The following is a 19,539-nucleotide window of genomic DNA, read 5'->3' as shown; positions in this document are numbered from 1 at the left end:
AATAGGTATGCAGTATTACGTTCTGAACACGCCCTCTTGCACCTCGTCGGCCAATCAGCGCGCTGGATGGCGGTTGCTCTCCGCGGTGCTGAAGTTGTTGTTGACTGACCTCATTATCATTATCAAGTATTTGATTATCAAGTATGTTCATGCATATAAACGAATGCATTCTCCAAAATGTTCTTCTCTACATATGTTTTTTTTTTTTTTTTTTAAAGTTATAATCGTATTTTAATCTCAAGAGATTTCAAATAGGCTAACTTCAGAACAAGTGCAAATAAATGCCCAACTAAAGACGAATATCTTGGTTAAAAACAGATGCCTTCTGTTTCACATACTTTTACTGGCAACAAAAATAAATGTTTAAAGTATTAGATAAATTATGGAAATTATTATAAGCTCTTGAGGATATAGAGTGGAGTTCTTCCTCACTGTAAAAAGTAACGTTATGTTAAATGTGATGCTGTTTCTTTGTAATTAAATGTTTAAATAAAATGTTTCTACGATATTTTTCAGTGCTCGTGCATTTGCATTGTTTTACCACTACGTGGCAGAGTTTCTATGTCAAGTCATGTCTACTTTATAGCTTTCATTTCTTAGTTCTATCATGCTTATAAATGTACAAAATGCACGAAAGGAGAGAGAGGATGAGGGTGGAGATTAATGACTGATAATCTGTGCTGTCAGTCAGATCAGAGCACAGCATCACACTCGTCTTTATTCGGCTTCAGTGCTGGAAAATCACCCGCTCATCGCGAGGAAGATGAAATAAGCGCTTTTGAAGATGATGCGAGGATACAGACCGGTGAGTACCTGCACTTTCATTGATTTATATATATATATATTTCATTCAAAGTTTTAGTTTCAACAGTTATTCTGTGAATATTACGCATGTTTTTGTTGTTGTTGTTTTCCACTGGAGAATAATATGAACTTGCTTTATTTTCATAATATTTAAGAACATCATCTCCTCAAATGTAACATTTTCACAAACATGCGATTTAAAAAAAAAAGTTAAACATGATTACATCAGTTTTTAACTTTAGTTTTCATAATTACTGCAAAATACTGTATTGTACAGAAATAAGCCACTGACATTGTTATAAAATTGCTGCTTTAGGATAAAAAAAGCTGTGATAGAAATATTACTGGCACAAATAACTCGTGCATGTTTTATTTATTTATTTAAAATTGGTTCATACATCACAGATTCCTGAAGAATCCCAGCAAAAGTCATTTTTAACAAAGATCTGGAAGAAATAGTTCATCAATTGCACATTTCTATAGTGTGATATCAATGACAGATGTTTCATATTTACATTCACATGGTTTGTAGTAAGACTGAAGCTGAAGCTGTTGCAGAAGGATGATTTAAAGATGTGCATATTGCAATATGGCTTTTTTATTCAAATTACATTTTTTATTCAGATTACAGTAGCTTCACCGCAGGACACCCCAGTGCTTCAGACACAACAAATCCTTTATAATTATTGGTCAGAACTGATTGAAATGTGTCGCCTACAAACCTCTTTGTCTTTTTGGTCTCCACAGACTCCCGTCTCCAACTCGACTCTGTCCTTCTGTGGCTCTGATAACTCCTCAGCGTATAAGGTTGATAATGGCCTGCTGAATAATGGCTGCTTTCTGGACGCTCTCGGTGTCGTCCCTCATGTCTTCTTGCTGTTTAGCACCTTCCCCATCCTCTTCATCGGTGGGATGCTTTCTCAGATTACACAAATATTGTTAAAATATTATTGGAGATACAAATATTGTTCAAGTGCATTGTATCACTCTTACAAATTATGTTTTCACAGCGATGCCTTAGAATAGCAATTTTTTGGTTCTCCAAAGAACCTTTCAATTAACTTTTTCTCTTTGCATGAAGAACATGAAGAACCTTTTGTGCAACAAGAAGGTTGCATTGATGTTAAAGATCCCTCCTGGAGCCGTCGATGCTGATAAAGAAGCTGTATTTGTAAGTGTGGAAATGACTGAAGACGCTGTGGTTTTGTGTGATGGTGTGGTTGTGTTTGTAGGTTGGGGCAGTCAGAGCTCTAAGGTTCACATTCATCACAGCACGTGGCTTCATTTCCCCGGTCATAACTTCCGCTGGCTGCTCACCACTGTCCTGCTCTTTGTGCTGGTGTGTGAGATCGCTGAGGGAATCGTGTCGGACGGGTGAGAACAACTACTGAACGATGGCTTCGCTTCAGTGATTATCAGCCCATTTGACAGCCCATGAGTTGTTTAGTCATGAGGAATAAAATAGTTAGATATAACATTTCTATATTTAAAAAAAAAAAAATAAATGCATAAAATAAACCTTTATTTAAGATTAAAATTGCTTTTAAAATTAACTTTTTAAATTAAGAATATATATTTTTTTTTATTCAGTTACGATGCATTTAGTTGATCAAAAGTGACAGTAAAGACATTTATGTTACAAAAGATTGATTTCTATTTCAAATGTTGTTCTTTTGAACTTCTATTCTTCTGTGAATCCTGAAAAATAAAAAAATTAAGTATCATGGTTTGCACAAGAATATTGTGCAGCACAAGTGTTTTCAGCATTGATAATAATCAGAAATGTTTGTTGAGCAGCAAATCAGCATATTAGAATGATTTCTGAAGATCATGTGACACTGAACACTGCAGTAATGATGCTGAAAATACAGCTGCGCATCACAGAAATAAATTACAGTTTAACAGATATTCACACAGAAAACAGCTGTTTTAAAGTGTAATAATATTTCACAAATTTTCTCGGTATTTTTGATCAATAAATGCAGCCTTGCTGAACAGAAGATATATATATATATATATATATATATATATTTCTTAGGAATTTAAACGTTATTTGCATTGAGATAATAACAATTTGGATGTAAATAAAGCCCAGTTTTCATCACAGAGCAAATAAAAATAGACAATGACAGTCAGTTCAGTCCGTGACGAGTGTGATTCTGCTGCAGTATTTACTGACTGAATGAAATTCTCCACCAGGTTCAATCAGTCCCGTCACCTCCACCTCTACATGCCGGCAGGACTCGGGATCCTGGCTGCCATCACGTCCATCGTCTATTACCACAACATAGAGACCTCCAACTTCCCCAAACTGCTTATAGGTACAAACAGACCCTGACTGATGATCCCTGAGATAAACGCTGAATGTAGTGGAGCGGCGGTGACCAGACAGTATGCAAACAGGGGATAAACATCTCAAAATATGCTCATGAAATATTTATCTTCTTATACAGCGTTGCTGATCTATTGGACTTTGGCCTTTATCACCAAAACCATCAAGTTTGTGAAGTATGACGATCACGGCATCGGTCTGAGGCAGCTGCGTTTCTGCATCACAGGACTGCTGGCGCTTCTGTACGGCCTGCTGCTGGGAGTCGAGGTTAATGTGATCCTGCGGAGGGTAAGTACGGGGTCAGAGGATTATTTATAGCGGGTGTGTTTGTGTAAAATAATGCATATCTGTCGCACAGAGAGTGGATTAATGGAGACAGCGTTTAAAGGGACAGTTCACCCAAACATGAAAGTCTGCTGTTAATTTACTCAGCCTCAGTCCATCCAAGATCTAGGTGACTTTTTTTCTTCAGCAGAACAGTAAAGAAGAGTTTTAGCTGAAACCGTGCTCCTTGTGAATCATAAAATGCAAGTCACGTTTAAGGAAAAAACACAAAAAAACGAGGAACACAAAACGAATCCCCGTGGCTCCTGACAATATATTGAGGTATTGTGAAGTGAAACAATCGGTCTGTGCAAGAAACTAAACATTATTTACAAAATCTTTACCATTATTTCCACTGGTGACATCAGAAATCTCATGCATAAAAATTGTATCTTTGATCATTTAATTGCACAATTGCAAGAAAAAAAAAATATTTATATAAAAACGTTATGTGTGTGAAGTGCATTTACTAAAAATTCTTGTCTGAAAAAAACTACCCAGTAACCATTCGCCTCCATGTCACACACATATATATATATATATATGAGTGTGTGTGTGTGTGAAAATATTTCCTGGGAAAAAATAAATAAATAAATAAAAACATCTCTGAGAAAATGCTTAATAACCATTCTCCTCCATGTCAGACAATAAATGACGGCATGAGGACACTGGCACTTTAGGTACGGCATGATCTCCTCTGTGTGTTGCATAATCGTGCAGCTCCAGCTCCATGTGAGATTAAAATACGGAGGACCTGGCCTGACTGTATCCAGCTGAATCAAATGGCACCGCAGCCCACAATGAACTTCTGTTTGTGTCTGACAGCTGTTTGCTGAACGGTGCAAATCCCTCACTTTCCACTGGCTTTGCTAAGCTGTTTATCAGGATGGTTGTGTTCTTCTGAGGAGAACAGAGACTCAATCCAGCTCTTGAACTTATGACTGCTTAGAAATGAATGTTTATAACTCATCACTGGGGATAATCCAGTCTCGTAACTCTCGCGTTTGGCCTCGTGTTATTAGGCTAAAGTTTCAGGTAATTAGCAGATGAGTCAGGCTGTTTGGGGCGGAAGAACAGCTAGGCTACATGCTGATAATACATTTTAACTGGTGTCAAATAATAGTTTGTCAAGAAAATGATGCATCATCTGTTTTTAGACATAAACGTAAGTCATTCTGGAGTTTGAACAATTGGAAACAAAGTATCTAGACGTGTGCAAAACAAGGGTCAAGTCTTACTCAAGTTTGTTTTAGAAAACTAGTTTTATTAGAACATCCCTCGTGTACACTTTACTTTTAAAAAGTTTATACTTAAATGTAAACTGAATGTAGTTGTTTTTTAGACACGTAATTGCATGTTATCTATAATTAAATGAATATGTATTATATTTTAAATTAAAGGCAATTAGTTAAACTTAAGACTGCTTTTTACACTAACAGTGTGTTTCAATAACATTAACCATGCACTCTTCTTTTCACGTTTATTTAAAAATCCAATGAAAACGTTTCTAAATGAGACATCTGACATTATAGCTCTATTTTATTATTATTTGATGATTCTCTTTTTTTTTTTTTTTGCAAAACTTAATTTTTTCTCAATAATTCATATTTCTTTTATGATTCTTCATTTTTGTTTGCAAAAAGCATGTTTAAATACTTTTCTTTTGCATTTTCTTTTGCAAAGCTTTATTTTCTTTCGCAATGCTTCATTCTTTTACAAATATATGTGTCATGGCTTTGACTCCATAATGAATGTATTTTCCAACCCTAGCAATGCTCTTGTAAGAGACAAAGGCTTAAAAATGCAAAATGTTGATTTGTGTGACTGAAGTGCACTACACGGTCAAATATAATGGGTAATTCCTGTTTTTCTAGAGAAGACAGATATCAATGCTGTGAAATACAGAGTCTGGGAAGAGCCATTTTTTGTTTTGTTTCAACATGTGGTCTTTTAAAAGATTTTTTATTTATTTTTTTTAATTGAAAAACCTAAGTGGTCTTCACCAAACCAAGATCCACCGAGCACATTTAGGATGAATTAGAACGCCACATGTATTGCAGTAAATCCCTGCATCCATGTTCCAACATTAAAAGTAAAGCTTTCCAAAACAGCACAATCTGTTACAGCAGCAAAAGAAGGAATTAATGATGGTTTTGAAATCCAAATGCACATGCGAGTGTGGTGTTGATGCTTGACTAATGATTGTGTTCTCGCTTCGGTTCCAGCGCTACATGTGGTTTCCGTATCCCACAGAGGTCAAGCCGCCGGATGACCTCCAGGACCTGGGCGTTCGTTTCCTGCAGCCGTTCGTTAATCTGCTGTCTAAGAGCACATACTGGTGGATGAACACCTTCATCACCTCCGCACACAAGCGGCCCATCGACCTGAAAACCATCGGCAAGCTGCCCATCTCCATGAGAGCTCTCACCAACTTCCAGCGGCTCCGCAAGGCCTTCGATGCACAAGCGGTACGGTAACTTCCTTCACTGCGCTACAGGGATCTGTACTACATTATTCAATTCAGGTTTATTTGTATAGCACTCTTCATGATGCAAATCGTTGCAAAGCAGCTTTACAGAAAATTTAAGTTTCTACATTATACAGTATTTAGTAGTAGCTTATCAGTGGTGACTATCTCAAGTTGATGTCCCTATGGCAGAAATTTACGGTAAAAATCAAGCAGTTTTAATGTCATGAAATCAAACAGACGGTGAACACTATTAACAGCAATGATTATACGTCACGATCAAACTTACAGCAAAATTTGGTAGTTGTGTATGTTGTCTGAAGGTTGGCATCATCAATTATGAGGATTTATCCTGTCCAGTTTCAAGTCTAAAGTCTCACTTTATAATAATATAATATAATATAATATAATATAATATAATATAATATAATATAATATAATATAATATAATATAATATAATATATTATAATATAATATAATATAATATAATTATAATGATCATTTTAAATATATAATTTTAGGTTTTAATTTAAGTTAATGTCAATTTGAAAACGTAGTATTGTTCATTATTACATCATATTATTTTGGGGTTGGTAAGATTTGTTTTTTCATGTTTTTGAGTCTTTTCTTCATTTATTTGATCAAAAATACAATTAAAAATTGTGAAATATTATTACAATTTAAAATAGCTGTTTTCTATGTGAATATCTGTTAAACTGTCATTTATTTCTGTGATGCGCAGCTGTATTTTCAGCATCATTACTCCAGTCTTCAGCGTCACATGATCTTCAGAAATCATTCTAATATACTGATTTGCTGCTCAAGAAACATTTCTGATTATTATCAATGATGAAAACAGCTGTACTGCACAATATTTTTTTGTGAACTGTGATACATTTTCTTTGATTAATTGAAATATAATTTTTTTTGTAACATTATAAATGTCTTTACTGTCACTTTTTATCCATTTAATGTGTCTAAGGAGTGAAAATAGACAATATCACTCAGAGTTTGTGCAAATTGTTCATGAAATGCCAGCAATATGTAATCTGGATTCCAGGAAGAGCTGCATATAAGCAGATATTACATAAGTTTAAACAGTTGGATCCTTTTCTCTGCCAAATTCAGAGATCTGCAAACTCTGATTTTCTGAGTTTGCATGCATCTGTGTGTTTTTGGCTGATCCATCCTGTTTTGTGTTGACATCCACTTGTATAACCAGACTGCGTATGTCCTTAATACAGCAGAATTGTTTTTATCCCCTTTGTCCTGAAAAGTAGAAGGGACTTCAGAAACACTTAAGATTAAAGCCCTTATGTAAGATACGGTAGAAAATGTGTTTGGGTGTGGAATTTACATAATCAGTACACCGGTTACTAAATTGCCAGTTTAGAGATGATTAAAATTAAATACAGTGACTGAATCTCATAGTCTGTCATAAACGCACAGTTTTTTACGCTGAGCTCTGTGCGGCGCAGGAGAACGGTCCGGTCCCTCCGAAGAGCTCGCGGTGGATCTGGCTGGCTCTGCGTCAAGCGTTCGGCCGGCCGCTGGTGCTCAGCATCACCTTCCGCTTCATAGCTGACCTGCTGGGCTTCGCCGGGCCGCTCTGCATCTCGGGGATCGTTCATCACATCAGCCGCGACAATCACAGCGCGCTGCCTCCGGTACCATTGCAAATAACACAGTATATACAGTAGACACATTTTTTCTCGATTGCTTAAACACATTTCTTGAAATTATGCCTCTTTTTTTGCACAAATCCATAACTTCTTACTCAATTCCCAAACTTCCTATATTCAGGTCAAAATGAAGCTCTCCTCTCAAAACAACTCAATCTTGCTGAAAAACCAAACTTTGCTCTTAGACATGACACACACACACTACAACACAGTCTTACACACTGATGAGATCAATTCAAAACAATGCTACAAAAACCCGTAACCCGTGCTCCCCACGTGTTTTATTCCTTAATTTAATGTACTGTAGAGTACAGTACAATACAGCAAACAACAACAAAAATAATTATTCTGCCCCAGCATCTCGTCTTTGGTCTGGAACAGGCCAAAAACCCCTGATCCAACCCTGGCACGCTTCAACTAAAATATATGAGACTGTTTGTCTTCTTGCCCTTCCTCTTTCTCTTCCATGTCCTCCTCTTCCTCTTTATCTCTGTACTCTCTCTCCACCTCCTACTCTTCCTCTTCCTTCATTTCTTTCTCTTCTCCTCCTCATCTGTGGTGTCCTTGACCTCTTCCTTCGCATCTCTCTGGATCCATTGTTTCAAACCTGAATACAGTTTTTCTGTCGCTTTGGTGCATTTCTCGAATCACCCTTACTGTAATATTTGCAAAGAAGTGCATTTCTCACAACAATTCATACAAACAGCACCACACACAATGGATTTCCAGCAAAAGCCTGTAACATACTCAATATCTTTAATGCATCTCTCAAAAGTAAGTATTTGTCAATGAACATATCAGTGCCATCAGAATGAAAAGTCCTTGTGTCATTGTTCACAAACAAGATAGTTAAAATACTTATAATACATGTTGTCAATATAACAGTGCGCTCTGTTAGTGTTACCTGATGAAACTATGGCAACAGTTTGGATGACAGTCACTGTACTGAAATGCAGAAGGCCATATATCCATTTCAAAAGTATAAATGTACACATTACTGTATGTGGGATATTGATTGAAAAAGACTGGATATGATTCACAGTTACACTTTTACTAGTGGTCTGACAAAAAAAAATTAAAAAAAATAAATACATTACAATGTCATTGTGAAATAGAAAATAAACATGAGAAAGTCCACTGTCAGAATTTGTAAGTCTTGTGTTGTCCTCAGTCTATATGTGCTTTCCAAATGAAGGTTCGTGAGATGTATTTCAGAGAACTGGTTTGTCATTGGTTGATCTATATTCTCTTCTTTACTGTAGTGAAAGTCAAGATTCACTTCAACAATTCATGGCAAATTTATAAAAAGTCTAAAAGAAATGTGTAGAAAATATGCTTGACAGTTTATGACGACTAGATCAACCATTTTGCATTTAATGACTTATACGATGAACTAATGACTTGAGGTTTCGAGGGGTAAGACTATAGCACAGAGGACTATATAATACATTTTCAGCAACATGACATTAGTAACTGATAATGTAGGAAACCGCAGACAAATGTACAATATAATCAATTGCATGAATATCAAAGCAATCGCAACTTGTTCAAAAGAATGAGCAACTTTTTATGATGTGCACAAGTGACTCGATGATGTGGAGCATGAACGAGTAAGTTTTGAGAATTTCATTTCTGATCTGAGAAATGCACCAAAGCCACTGAGAGAAACTGTGAGCTGACTTTGGCTCTTTTATCTCCATCGAAGCTTCTGATTGGTGTGTGATACATTATGACTCCTAGTGTTTCCACTTGAGTAACTGAGTGCTAATTGAGCTCAAACTGTGCAGACTTGAGTGAACAATACTGAATGCTAGTGATTTCTAAATGACCACACGGTGTGAACGCTGAGAAATGAAGGGATTTGTGTGCAGAGTTTTGCAGGAACAGTTCACCAAATCTGACTCATGCTTTTTTAAAAATGGTGTTATGGTTTAGAAATTTTAGTTCAAAAGCCTGGTTATAGTTTTTTAGCATTCAAGAAAAACTGTAAGATGCACTTAAAGCGATAATTCACTTAAGTCATTAATTACTCACCATCATGTCGTTCCAAACCTGTAATCTTCGAAACACAAATTACATTGTTTATGCTTTGATCTGAACGTAAACAATATATTCGTGTACATACGTTGTTTATGTATGTGATACGCTCCAAAATGGCGCTATAGGGTGACACGGCGGAGACGAATTGTTGAATAAAATTGTTATTTTTATTTTCTTTGCGCACAAAAACTATTCTCATAGCTTTGTAAAATTACGGTTGAACCCCTGATGTCACATGCACTATTTTAACGATCTCCGTGCTACGTTTCTGAGCCTTGATCGTGTGAGGATCCTTGCTGTCTACGGAGGGTCAGAAAGCTCTCGTAATTCATTAAAAATATCTTCATTTGTGTTTCGAAGATGAACGAAGGTCTCACGTGATGGTGAGTAATTAATGACAGAATTTTCATTTTTGGGTGAACTATCCCTTTAAACTGTCTGGATGTCATTGCATTACATATTGAAATATCAAAAGAAGTGCTATGCAGAGACACATTTCTACAAATCTGTAGTGTTACCGATTTAATGAACTAAAATTGCATAAAGACTCTTTAAAATTCCTCCTATGAAAACATAACGTTTGTATGCATGACTGAAGTGTCCGAATAATAACCTCACAAAGTTTGACCATGACATGTTTAAAGATTTATTCACATTTTAAAAGAGTTTGGATCAGCAGTATTACTGCAGAAGTCCTACTGCAACAGCTGTATCACTGCTTCATTTCACTCTCAAGGTGTAATATATTCATGTTCCTGAACACTGAGTGCAAACAAACACTTTGGGGAACCGCTTTGTGTTTCTGTTCATTAATTGAGTCAGGTTGTGTGATGCTGCATAATATGTCACTTTATATGCAAGAACAACCAAAATGATTTATGGCATTTCCCTGCATATTATTTTGAAAAACGTTCATATTATTTACTTCTTAAAAAATAGGTTGCTCAGATCGAATATGTACTCGAATATGTTGAGATCTAATAAAATATGTGATCCTCTGTTTTTACAAACACAAGGGGGGTGTTTACAATGTTTATCTCATCCCATGATCAATTTGAACACACTTAAGGGGCTTCAAGAGCACAGAGATGTGCTTTGAGATATAGCACAGCAATCTTTGTTGTTATTAGATGACTGTTTGCTCTGAGCTTTAATAAATATGGACAATTTGCATCCAAACCTAGCCTTCCAAGTTCCTCCCTTAATATATCTATTGGTCTTTCTTTCTTTCTTTCTTTCTCCAATCAAATCAAACTTTGATTATGGGATGAAATGTATGGAAGTCGGTTTCTTCCACAGGATTTTTTTTAAAGTGACTTTTTATTCCATAATTCAAGTTTTTTCTCCTAATTCCAAATAATAATAATAAAATAAATAAAAAAATAAAAAAAATTAATAAAAAAATTAATTAAAAAGTCAGAATTGTGAGATAATAAACTTGCAATTGTAAGGAAAACAGTCAGAACTGTAAGATAAAAATTCACAATTAACATTTTTATTTTTTTCATTCTGTGGCAGGAAAAAAAAAACAGAATTATGTAAACGTAGACTTCAGAAGTGAGAATGAAACTTGGAATTGCGAGAAAAACATGGAATTGTGAGGTAAAAAGTCACAATTAACTTTGTGAACTTAATGAGGAAAATAATCAAAAAGCTGAAAATAAAGTATGGAAGGTGTAAGGTGGCGTCCATTTAATAACTTGAATTAAAATAATAATTTACACTCAAATATGTTATTATTGCATACTGTTTTTTTAATGTACTACAATACTGAGGTGCAGATAATTGCCACAGTTTGCAATAAGTAGTATAAATAGCAGAAAACCCAGCTTTCTTTTTTAACAGTGTAAATAGAATCCATTGCTATTTGCACTCAGTGCCTTTATTGATTCTGTGACGAAAACAGGCTTCCATAGAAATCTGACCTGGACGTGTTTTTGCAAGATTCTCCCGCTGCTGGATATTTGACGCTTGGCTCTGTTTGTAGGTGAAGCTGCTCGGCGAGCACTTCATCTCGTCAGAAGCGTTCCTCGCGAACGCGTATGTTCTGGCGGTGCTGCTGTTTCTGGCGCTGCTGCTGCAGAGAACCTTCCTTCAAGCGTCGTATTACGTGGCCATCGAGACCGGCATCAAACTCAGAGCAGCCATTCAGGTGAGATTCATTCTGCTTGTACGGTCAGTGTTCTGCTGAAGCTTGAGCTAACCGTTGTAATGACTTCATTAGACGTGTGTCTGGTAACCTGGAAACATTTCTTTGTGTTTTTGTCCCGTACAGACTAAGATTTACCATAAGATCATGCGTCTGTGCACGTCTAACATGTCTATGGGTGACATGACCACAGCTCAGATCTGCAGTCTAGTGGCCCGAGACACAAACCACCTGATGTGGTTCTTCTTTCTCTGTCCCAACCTGTGGGCCATGCCGGTGCAGGTTAAGATCAGCCGTTGCTTTATGTAAATTATACCACGGGTTCCCAGACTCACTCAAGTCAAACACATTAGATGTCAAATGAAGTACCCCTGAGATTTTAAGATGATATTTCAATCATTTATTATTTTTGTTTTTTTTAAATAAATAAAAATAAAACAAGTAAACAAAATATTCACGTATTCACAGTTCTCTTATGTTGGTTAATGGTCAAATCATATGCAGGTGAACAGATAAAACATTGAATATTTTTTCAGTAAATGTTTTATTTTGATTGTTTTTATTTTAAAATGAATTATATATACTGTAGGGCTGCATAACTTTAAAATTATATAGCAATTATTTTGTAATATATGGTGATTTTAACACCAATTTGACAACTGAGATCTCTTTTTGTGTCATTATTATTATTAGTAGTAGTAGTAGTTGTAGTAGTAGTATTATTAGCAGGGTGATTATAGTTTCAATAAAATTAAAACTATAAAAATGTTGTTGCTTGAAATAAAGTAAATGTTAACTGAAATAAAAGTATAATAAAATATAATAAACATAAACTTTTTTTAAGTTTCAGCTAGTTCATGTCTCATTCTCACTTTACATTGATGTACTAAAATAACTGAAACAAAAGTACAAAAATTATAAAACTATATAAAAAAAATGTAAAAGAAAATAATTAAATTAAGAAATTAATTAAAAGCAAAATAAAAACTAGTTAAAATATAAATAAAAACTATAATAGTTTCTCAGTGATTCTAAAATAACACTGATAATTAGTTTTAACTCTGCTATTTAAAAAAAAAATACTGTTCTTTTTATTTAAATAATTTTATTATAAGTTGCCAATATTTGTTTTAAATTCTTCACTTTCAAACATCCAAACCACCGAGCTTTGGAGGAACACTGGTGTAATTTGGTAAACCCTGTATTATATATACACCTAAATACATATATGGTGAATGCATTGTAAGTTGTGCTGTATTGTACTGTATCGTTGTGCAGATTGTGATGGGGGTTTTCCTGCTGTATTATCTGCTGGGGGTCAGCGCTCTGATCGGTGCAACAGTCATCGTGGCTCTGGCTCCTCTGCAGTATTTTGTGGCCACTCGACTCTCACGAGCACAGAAGAGCACGCTGGTGAACAATTTACTGATATCGATTTGCCATTGAGATATATAGATACCGTCTCTACACTGTAAATAGCTTAAATAGAATAGAAAGAAACCTGCAATGTTCTGTTGGGAGTCTTGTTTCTAACCCTGCTTATAATGAGACGTATATACTGTAAATCACCTTGATTGCATTATAATATCAGTCGGATGCTGTACACGTTACAGGAGTACACCAGCGAGAGACTGAAGAAAACCAACGAGCTGCTGCGGGGAATCAAGCTGCTGAAGCTGTACGCGTGGGAACACATCTTCAGATCCAGCGTGGAGGAGACGCGCAGACAGGAGCTGAAGAACCTGCGCACGTTTGCGCTCTACACGTCCCTCTCCAGTGAGCCGTCACAATACACACACAATCATCAACACAAATAAAACAGATCCTTCATATCTGGCAAACAGAGATTAAATATACTATAAAATATACAAATCAGAAAATAGCAACAATTTTTTTTTTTTTTTTAAATTTTATTTTATTTTATTTTATTATTTTATTTTATTTTATTTTATTTTATTTTATTTTATTTTATTTTATTTTATTTTATTTTATTTTATTTTATTTTATTTTATTTTATTTTATTTTATTATTTTTTTACAATGCATATTGTTTCAAAACACCTTCATAAGAACATGGTACAATTAAATTGAATTATTTAAATAATTTTATAAGTATATCATATGTATGCAGTATGTGTATATGTGTATTTGTATATATATATATATATATATATATATATATATATACATACGTGTGTGTGTGTGTGTGTGTGTGTGTGTGTGTGTGAGTGTGATGTAAAATATATATTATGTAAAATTCAATTAATAATATATTATTAATAATAATTGGTAATCAGAAAAGTACAAAAACCTAAAACAATATATTTAATTTAAGTTTATTTGTATATATTTTTTTTGTTACAAAGCAGCTTCACAAAAAAGAAAAATAGATGTTAGAAATTCAATATAATTCTTGTTCAAACTTGTTTCAAAGCAGTTACGAATAAATGCTACAATCAATGTTATAATTAAATCATTTCATACATGGAAGTATAAATATACGAATATTATAATACAAATACATTTAAATAATAATATTTATTTTTATTGCATTTGTATGCAAATCAATGAAAAATGCGGCTATTTCTTTCATTTTTGTCCTCAGTCTTCATGAATGCTGCCGTCCCGATCGCTGCTGTTCTCACAGTGAGTCTCACTCTTATGTAATGCTCTCTCTCTCTCGGCTCACTGGTTTGTATGTCAGCGTGAGAGCTCTGTGTGTGTTTTGCTGGCAGATCTTTGCGGTTCACGTGCACGTGCACAGCGCTGCAGACTTCGATCTGTCTCCCGCGGTGGCGTTCGGCTCGCTGTCGCTCTTCCACATTCTGGTGACGCCTCTCTTTCTGCTCTCCAGCGTCCTGCACTCCACCGTCAAAGCTCTCGTCAGGTGACACGCGCCATCACCCTGCATCTGACATCCATGCACTCGAGGAACTAGGGCTGGGCAGTTTGGCAAAAAATTAAAATCTCGATTTTTTCAGAACATTTGACCGATTCTCGATTTTAAAAAAAAATTAACTAGTCAGCTTGAAAATGTAACTACAACGTGATTTCAAGTAACTTTTTCTTTAGTAACCCTCTAGTTAAAGACAATTCTATTCCGAGTGCAGCACACATGAAGCTGTCAACACGATGTAAATGTTAAACAAATCACTTATTACATATCTTTGCAGAAAAGATGCATGCACTACAACTACATCTTTTACAAACTCGTCTTATACTTGTACACATTTGCCCTCAAAAAAGCCTCATGTTTGACCTCTTCTCAGTGTGCAGAAGCTGAGTGAATTTCTTGGCAGTACTGAGATCGAGATCGATCAGGATCCTGTACTTCAAGCTACAGCAGCAGAAAACAACAACGAAAACATTAAGTCTGTGGTGAGTTCAGCTTCATGTCCTTCCCAACAAACTTCAAACTGATTTCTTGCACAGAAAACAAAAGGATAGATTTTAAGCAAGGATACAGTTAGAGGGAGATTGAGGATTGCTCTTTAAGCATGCATTTATGATTGTTTCAAAAGCATCTGCACTCAACGCTAGGGCTGCACGATTAATTAAAATAAAACCAAAATCACTGCGATCATTTTTAACTAAAAAATTATTTAAAGGCAGACATAAATATTAGTATTGCAATTTTAGTTTATTTACATTTTTCTCCTAAATACATGATTTAAAAAAAATAATAATAATATTTTTATATTACAGTCATAATATTTCTTATCTCGTTTTTATTTACTAATTTTAATATTTTCATTTAATAATAATAATTACAACAACAACAAAAATTTTATTTTTATTTTATTTTATTTTATTTTATTTTATTTTATTTTATTTTATTTTATTTTATTTATTTATTTTATTTTATTTTATTTTATTTTATTTTATTTTATTTTATTTTATTTTATTTTATTTTATTTTATTTTATTTTATTTTATTTTATAAAAAAAAAATTCACCAAAGTTTTCAACCCTATAAGCAAGCACAGCAAGCCTGGAATTTTATTTATTTTATTTTATTATTTTTTTTTTTTAAATTGCTATTTTTTTATCATAGAAATCACAGTTTGATTTGTTTCCCCAAATGGTGCAGACCTACTCAACAATTTTTTGACATGCATACTAGTTTTGCAATTTTATAGTTGTAAAATGTAAAATATTATTAGATACACAATTTTTATTATTATTATTTTTTTATAGATTTTATATTACAAATTTCATATATCTTTCATATTTAAAATGTTTTTAATCAGTAATTATTATATTTTCATTTAATCATTTATTATTATTATTATATTTTTATGAATAATTCCTGCATTGCATGAATGAAGAGTTGTGTTTCTCTGCCCTCAGTATGCATTACAGCTGCAGGCCAAACTGGTGAATCGTAAGAATAAAGCCAAGCAGGACGTGAACAGAAACTTTGAGCAGCACGACCAGGAGCTGACGGCATCAGCCAATCAGGACAAAGACGTGTGCATGAAGGTTTCGATTCATATGATACATGCTTTATTGAATATTGAATGTCTAGAACATTGATAGATTCTGTTGATGCTGATTTTTTTATAATCAAATGACTTTATAGTTTTCTGTGTATTAAACCTTTTTTCCTAGATTGTGAACGGCTACTTCACATGGACGCAGGGATGCCCGACTCTCACCAATATCGACATAAAGGTTCCTTTCGGTGAGGTTTTGTGTCTCAGTTGCTGTACTTGCACCTTTCACAGAAGCACTAAGTGTGATCGCCGTGATCTGTAGGTCAGCTGACGATGATCGTAGGCCAGGTGGGATGCGGGAAATCCTCTCTTTTGCTGGCAGCGCTGGGAGAGATGCAGAAGATCTCTGGAAACATCACATGGAACAGGTAAAAATCAACATAACGCTGTATTATAATATAAGATTACGAGAGGCTGTGCTTTATTGTGAATGGAAGGGCATTAATACAATATAATGAAAGCATTTCTTTCAGCTTGTTTATTTCATGCTTATTATTTTTAACTAAAAATAAAAGATTTGTGTTAATAAAAATTATGCTAAAATAAACTACATAACAACTAAATAAATAATTAATTAATTGAAAATTAGGAAATAAGTTTGTTGAAGCACTTACATTACTAAATAAATAAAATAACGGAATAGTAAATAAATAACAACTAAGAAATAAATAAAAACTGAAACTGAAATAAAAATAAATAAAACCTAAATAGTAATATAAAAAAAACCTAATCACATAACATAATTAACAAAAATGAATATAAAAAATAATAAAAATTGTAATAATATATAAATAATACTAAAGTAACTATAACTATGGCTGGAACACTGTATTGACCAATCAGCATCTATGCATTTGTTTTTAATCCACTTAATAAATTTGTATTTAATTTTTGTATTTTTAAATCGGATTGTAATAATCAGATCTCATATGAATACTGCTTTATTTTCTCACAGTTTACCCAAGAGTGATGCTGAAGAAAATGTGAGGTACGTATTGCATTCCACACATACATTTCTGTATTTATTCGTTACAATCATTTCTCTTTTTTGTCTTACAGAGCCAAGAGTTTGAATGGAAGACAGTCACTCAAGTAATTAAATGATTATTTTAAATGCACTCTGTGCTGATCTTGTGTTTTGTACTCGATCAGCTGCACAGTATCCTCACTGCTTGTGTTTTCAGGAAGAGAGGTTCGGTGGCGTACGCTTCCCAGAGGCCGTGGCTCTTAAACGCTACGGTGGAGGAGAACATCTTGTTTGACATGGCCCCCAATGAGAAGAGGTAAAACGGCCCCGTGACTCCCGTGTGTTCAGTCGTGTGAGAGACGCGTGCGGATGAGACTCTGCACAAACACAATACTCCTGCTGCTGTCCAGAGGCCACAGCAAAGTGCTTTTATCTGCCTTAAAAGAGCCGACCGGGAATAAACAGCAGCATCTCAATGGGATTCCCAGCGCTGTCCGTGGCAAACAAAAACCACATGAGGCTGTGCTGTTATGTAAGAGTTGCTGCAGACTCAGGATCTGTCGTTCAATGCTGGCCGTCACATTTCTGCGTTCAGAAACATGCTGGTTTATGTGGTTTGATGCATTTTACTACTATTGTAGTTTTTGTTCATTTTGAATTAGGTTTTATTTGCATATTTCTATTTTCATTTTACGTAAAGTTTTAGGATTTAAAAAAAAAAAATTAATAGTTCTTTTTTTTAGCTATTATTTAGTCTTAGTTTTTTTTTTTTTAACTACTATAACTTAAACTAAACAAAAAGTATAAATGTTGCCTTGGCAACTAGCTGAAACAAAATAAGTTTAAGTTGCTATATATTTGATCTTATTTCAACTGTTTATTTTATTTTAAGTAATGAAAACGTTTTTTTTTTTATGATTTTAATTTAATTTAATTTAATTTAATTTATTTTATGTAAACAAAAAAAAAAAAATATATATATATATATATATATATATATATATATATATATATATATATATATAATTAAAAACATTTTTTTTTTTTTTTTTTATTATTATTATTTTTATTGATAGTTAACCAAAGACATCTTGCTGTTTAAGCTGCTTAAAAAGCCTTGTGGAATTTGTAATATATGCAATATTTTGATATATGCAGCCTAGATTATAACAATCTTGATTTCCAATATCACAATGTTCTTGCTACCATAATTTGATATTATTTTATTGTATCATTTAATTTAAAAAGGTGTAGAATTTACCTCAAAACAATTTTCACTATTTTCACACTAAATTGTTAGTGAATTTCACAAATTTGACAGTTCAATTTTAAAACCTTTAAAAAATTGTTTTAGATACTTATAATAATAATAATAATAATAAAATATAAAAATTACTAAATAAAAACAAGATAAGAAATGTTATGATTGTAATATAATAAAATATATATAAATTAAAAAATTGGCAAAGAAAAATACTATAATAATTATTATTTTATTGTGCATTTTACAACTGTAACATTGCGATACTAATATCTGTCAGGTTTGGCAGGCTGACCTGGCTGTTGTTCCTGGTCTCTCCTCAGATATAAGGAGGTGATTGAGGTTTGTCAGCTGCGGCCGGATATCGACACGCTGCCGCAGGGAGACCAGACGGTGATCGGAGAGAGGGTACGTCACGTGAGTCATCATTATTACAGCACAATCTGAGCAGAGCGCATGTTCTGCGTGTCTGTGAGCGTCTCAGCCATCGCTGTGTGTCTCTGTGCTGCAGGGCATCATTCTGTCCGGCGGCCAGCGGCAGCGGATCAGCGTGGCTCGAGCTCTTTATCAGCAGACTAATGTGGTTTTCCTGGTGAGTTCAGACCAGTGTTGAGCTTCATTATCCACACGTTCAGCAGCCGTGTCCGTATAACATGAGCACCTTCGTTTGTGCTTTCAGGACGACCCGTTTTCAGCTCTGGACATTCACCTCAGCGATCACCTCATGCATGAAGGAATCCTCAAGTTCCTCCGGCAGGAGAAGAGGACCGTCGTGTTGGTCACTCACAAACTGCAGTATTTACCTCATGCAGACTGGGTACGAGCTTTTAACACTGTGCGGTCATTTCACAAGTCGGCCTGCATGGGTCAAACTGGGTAGAGAAATGGCTTGTCATACATTCACATTAATGCATTAACTAAATCAAACATTTTGTCAAAGCCATTTAGACAGCATCTACGGTGTTCATATTATCATTATGTGTGTTGGCTAGGGGTCTTGTAAAATGTGCTTTTATTA

General features: G+C 34.4%; 1 protein-coding gene across 2 annotated transcripts in view; it reads left to right on the top strand.

The window, feature by feature from the left end:
- The first annotated feature begins 591 nt into the window (after positions 1-591).
- The window catches only part of abcc8b (ATP-binding cassette, sub-family C (CFTR/MRP), member 8b), a 35,100-nt gene continuing 16,152 nt past the window's right edge, over positions 592-19,539 (top strand). Inside the window, exons 1-23 of one of the 2 annotated variants that reach the window (XM_058751276.1) lie at positions 592-805; positions 1,552-1,711; positions 2,037-2,178; positions 3,004-3,125; positions 3,258-3,424; positions 5,686-5,928; positions 7,407-7,595; positions 11,638-11,802; positions 11,926-12,081; positions 13,078-13,212; positions 13,413-13,575; positions 14,404-14,444; positions 14,534-14,685; positions 15,068-15,176; positions 16,148-16,279; positions 16,409-16,481; positions 16,556-16,661; positions 17,249-17,281; positions 17,353-17,385; positions 17,478-17,576; positions 18,845-18,929; positions 19,033-19,113; positions 19,201-19,338. In XM_058751276.1, coding sequence (XP_058607259.1) covers positions 785-805; positions 1,552-1,711; positions 2,037-2,178; positions 3,004-3,125; positions 3,258-3,424; positions 5,686-5,928; positions 7,407-7,595; positions 11,638-11,802; positions 11,926-12,081; positions 13,078-13,212; positions 13,413-13,575; positions 14,404-14,444; positions 14,534-14,685; positions 15,068-15,176; positions 16,148-16,279; positions 16,409-16,481; positions 16,556-16,661; positions 17,249-17,281; positions 17,353-17,385; positions 17,478-17,576; positions 18,845-18,929; positions 19,033-19,113; positions 19,201-19,338 — 2,745 coding nt within the window. In that variant the 5' untranslated portion in view covers positions 592-784. Of the gene's footprint in view, positions 806-1,551; positions 1,712-2,036; positions 2,179-3,003; positions 3,126-3,257; positions 3,425-5,685; positions 5,929-7,406; positions 7,596-11,637; positions 11,803-11,925; positions 12,082-13,077; positions 13,213-13,412; positions 13,576-14,403; positions 14,445-14,533; positions 14,686-15,067; positions 15,177-16,147; positions 16,280-16,408; positions 16,482-16,555; positions 16,662-17,248; positions 17,282-17,352; positions 17,386-17,477; positions 17,577-18,844; positions 18,939-19,032; positions 19,114-19,200; positions 19,339-19,539 lie in introns of both variants that reach the window. The other variant, XM_058751275.1, reaches the window with a different exon arrangement.

This window comes from Onychostoma macrolepis, chromosome 18 (assembly GCF_012432095.1).
Source record: "Onychostoma macrolepis isolate SWU-2019 chromosome 18, ASM1243209v1, whole genome shotgun sequence".
Classification (NCBI taxonomy): Eukaryota; Metazoa; Chordata; class Actinopteri; order Cypriniformes; family Cyprinidae; genus Onychostoma; species Onychostoma macrolepis.
The sequence above is the reverse complement of the archived record's forward strand: the minus strand, read 5'-3'. Positions and strand labels throughout refer to the sequence as shown.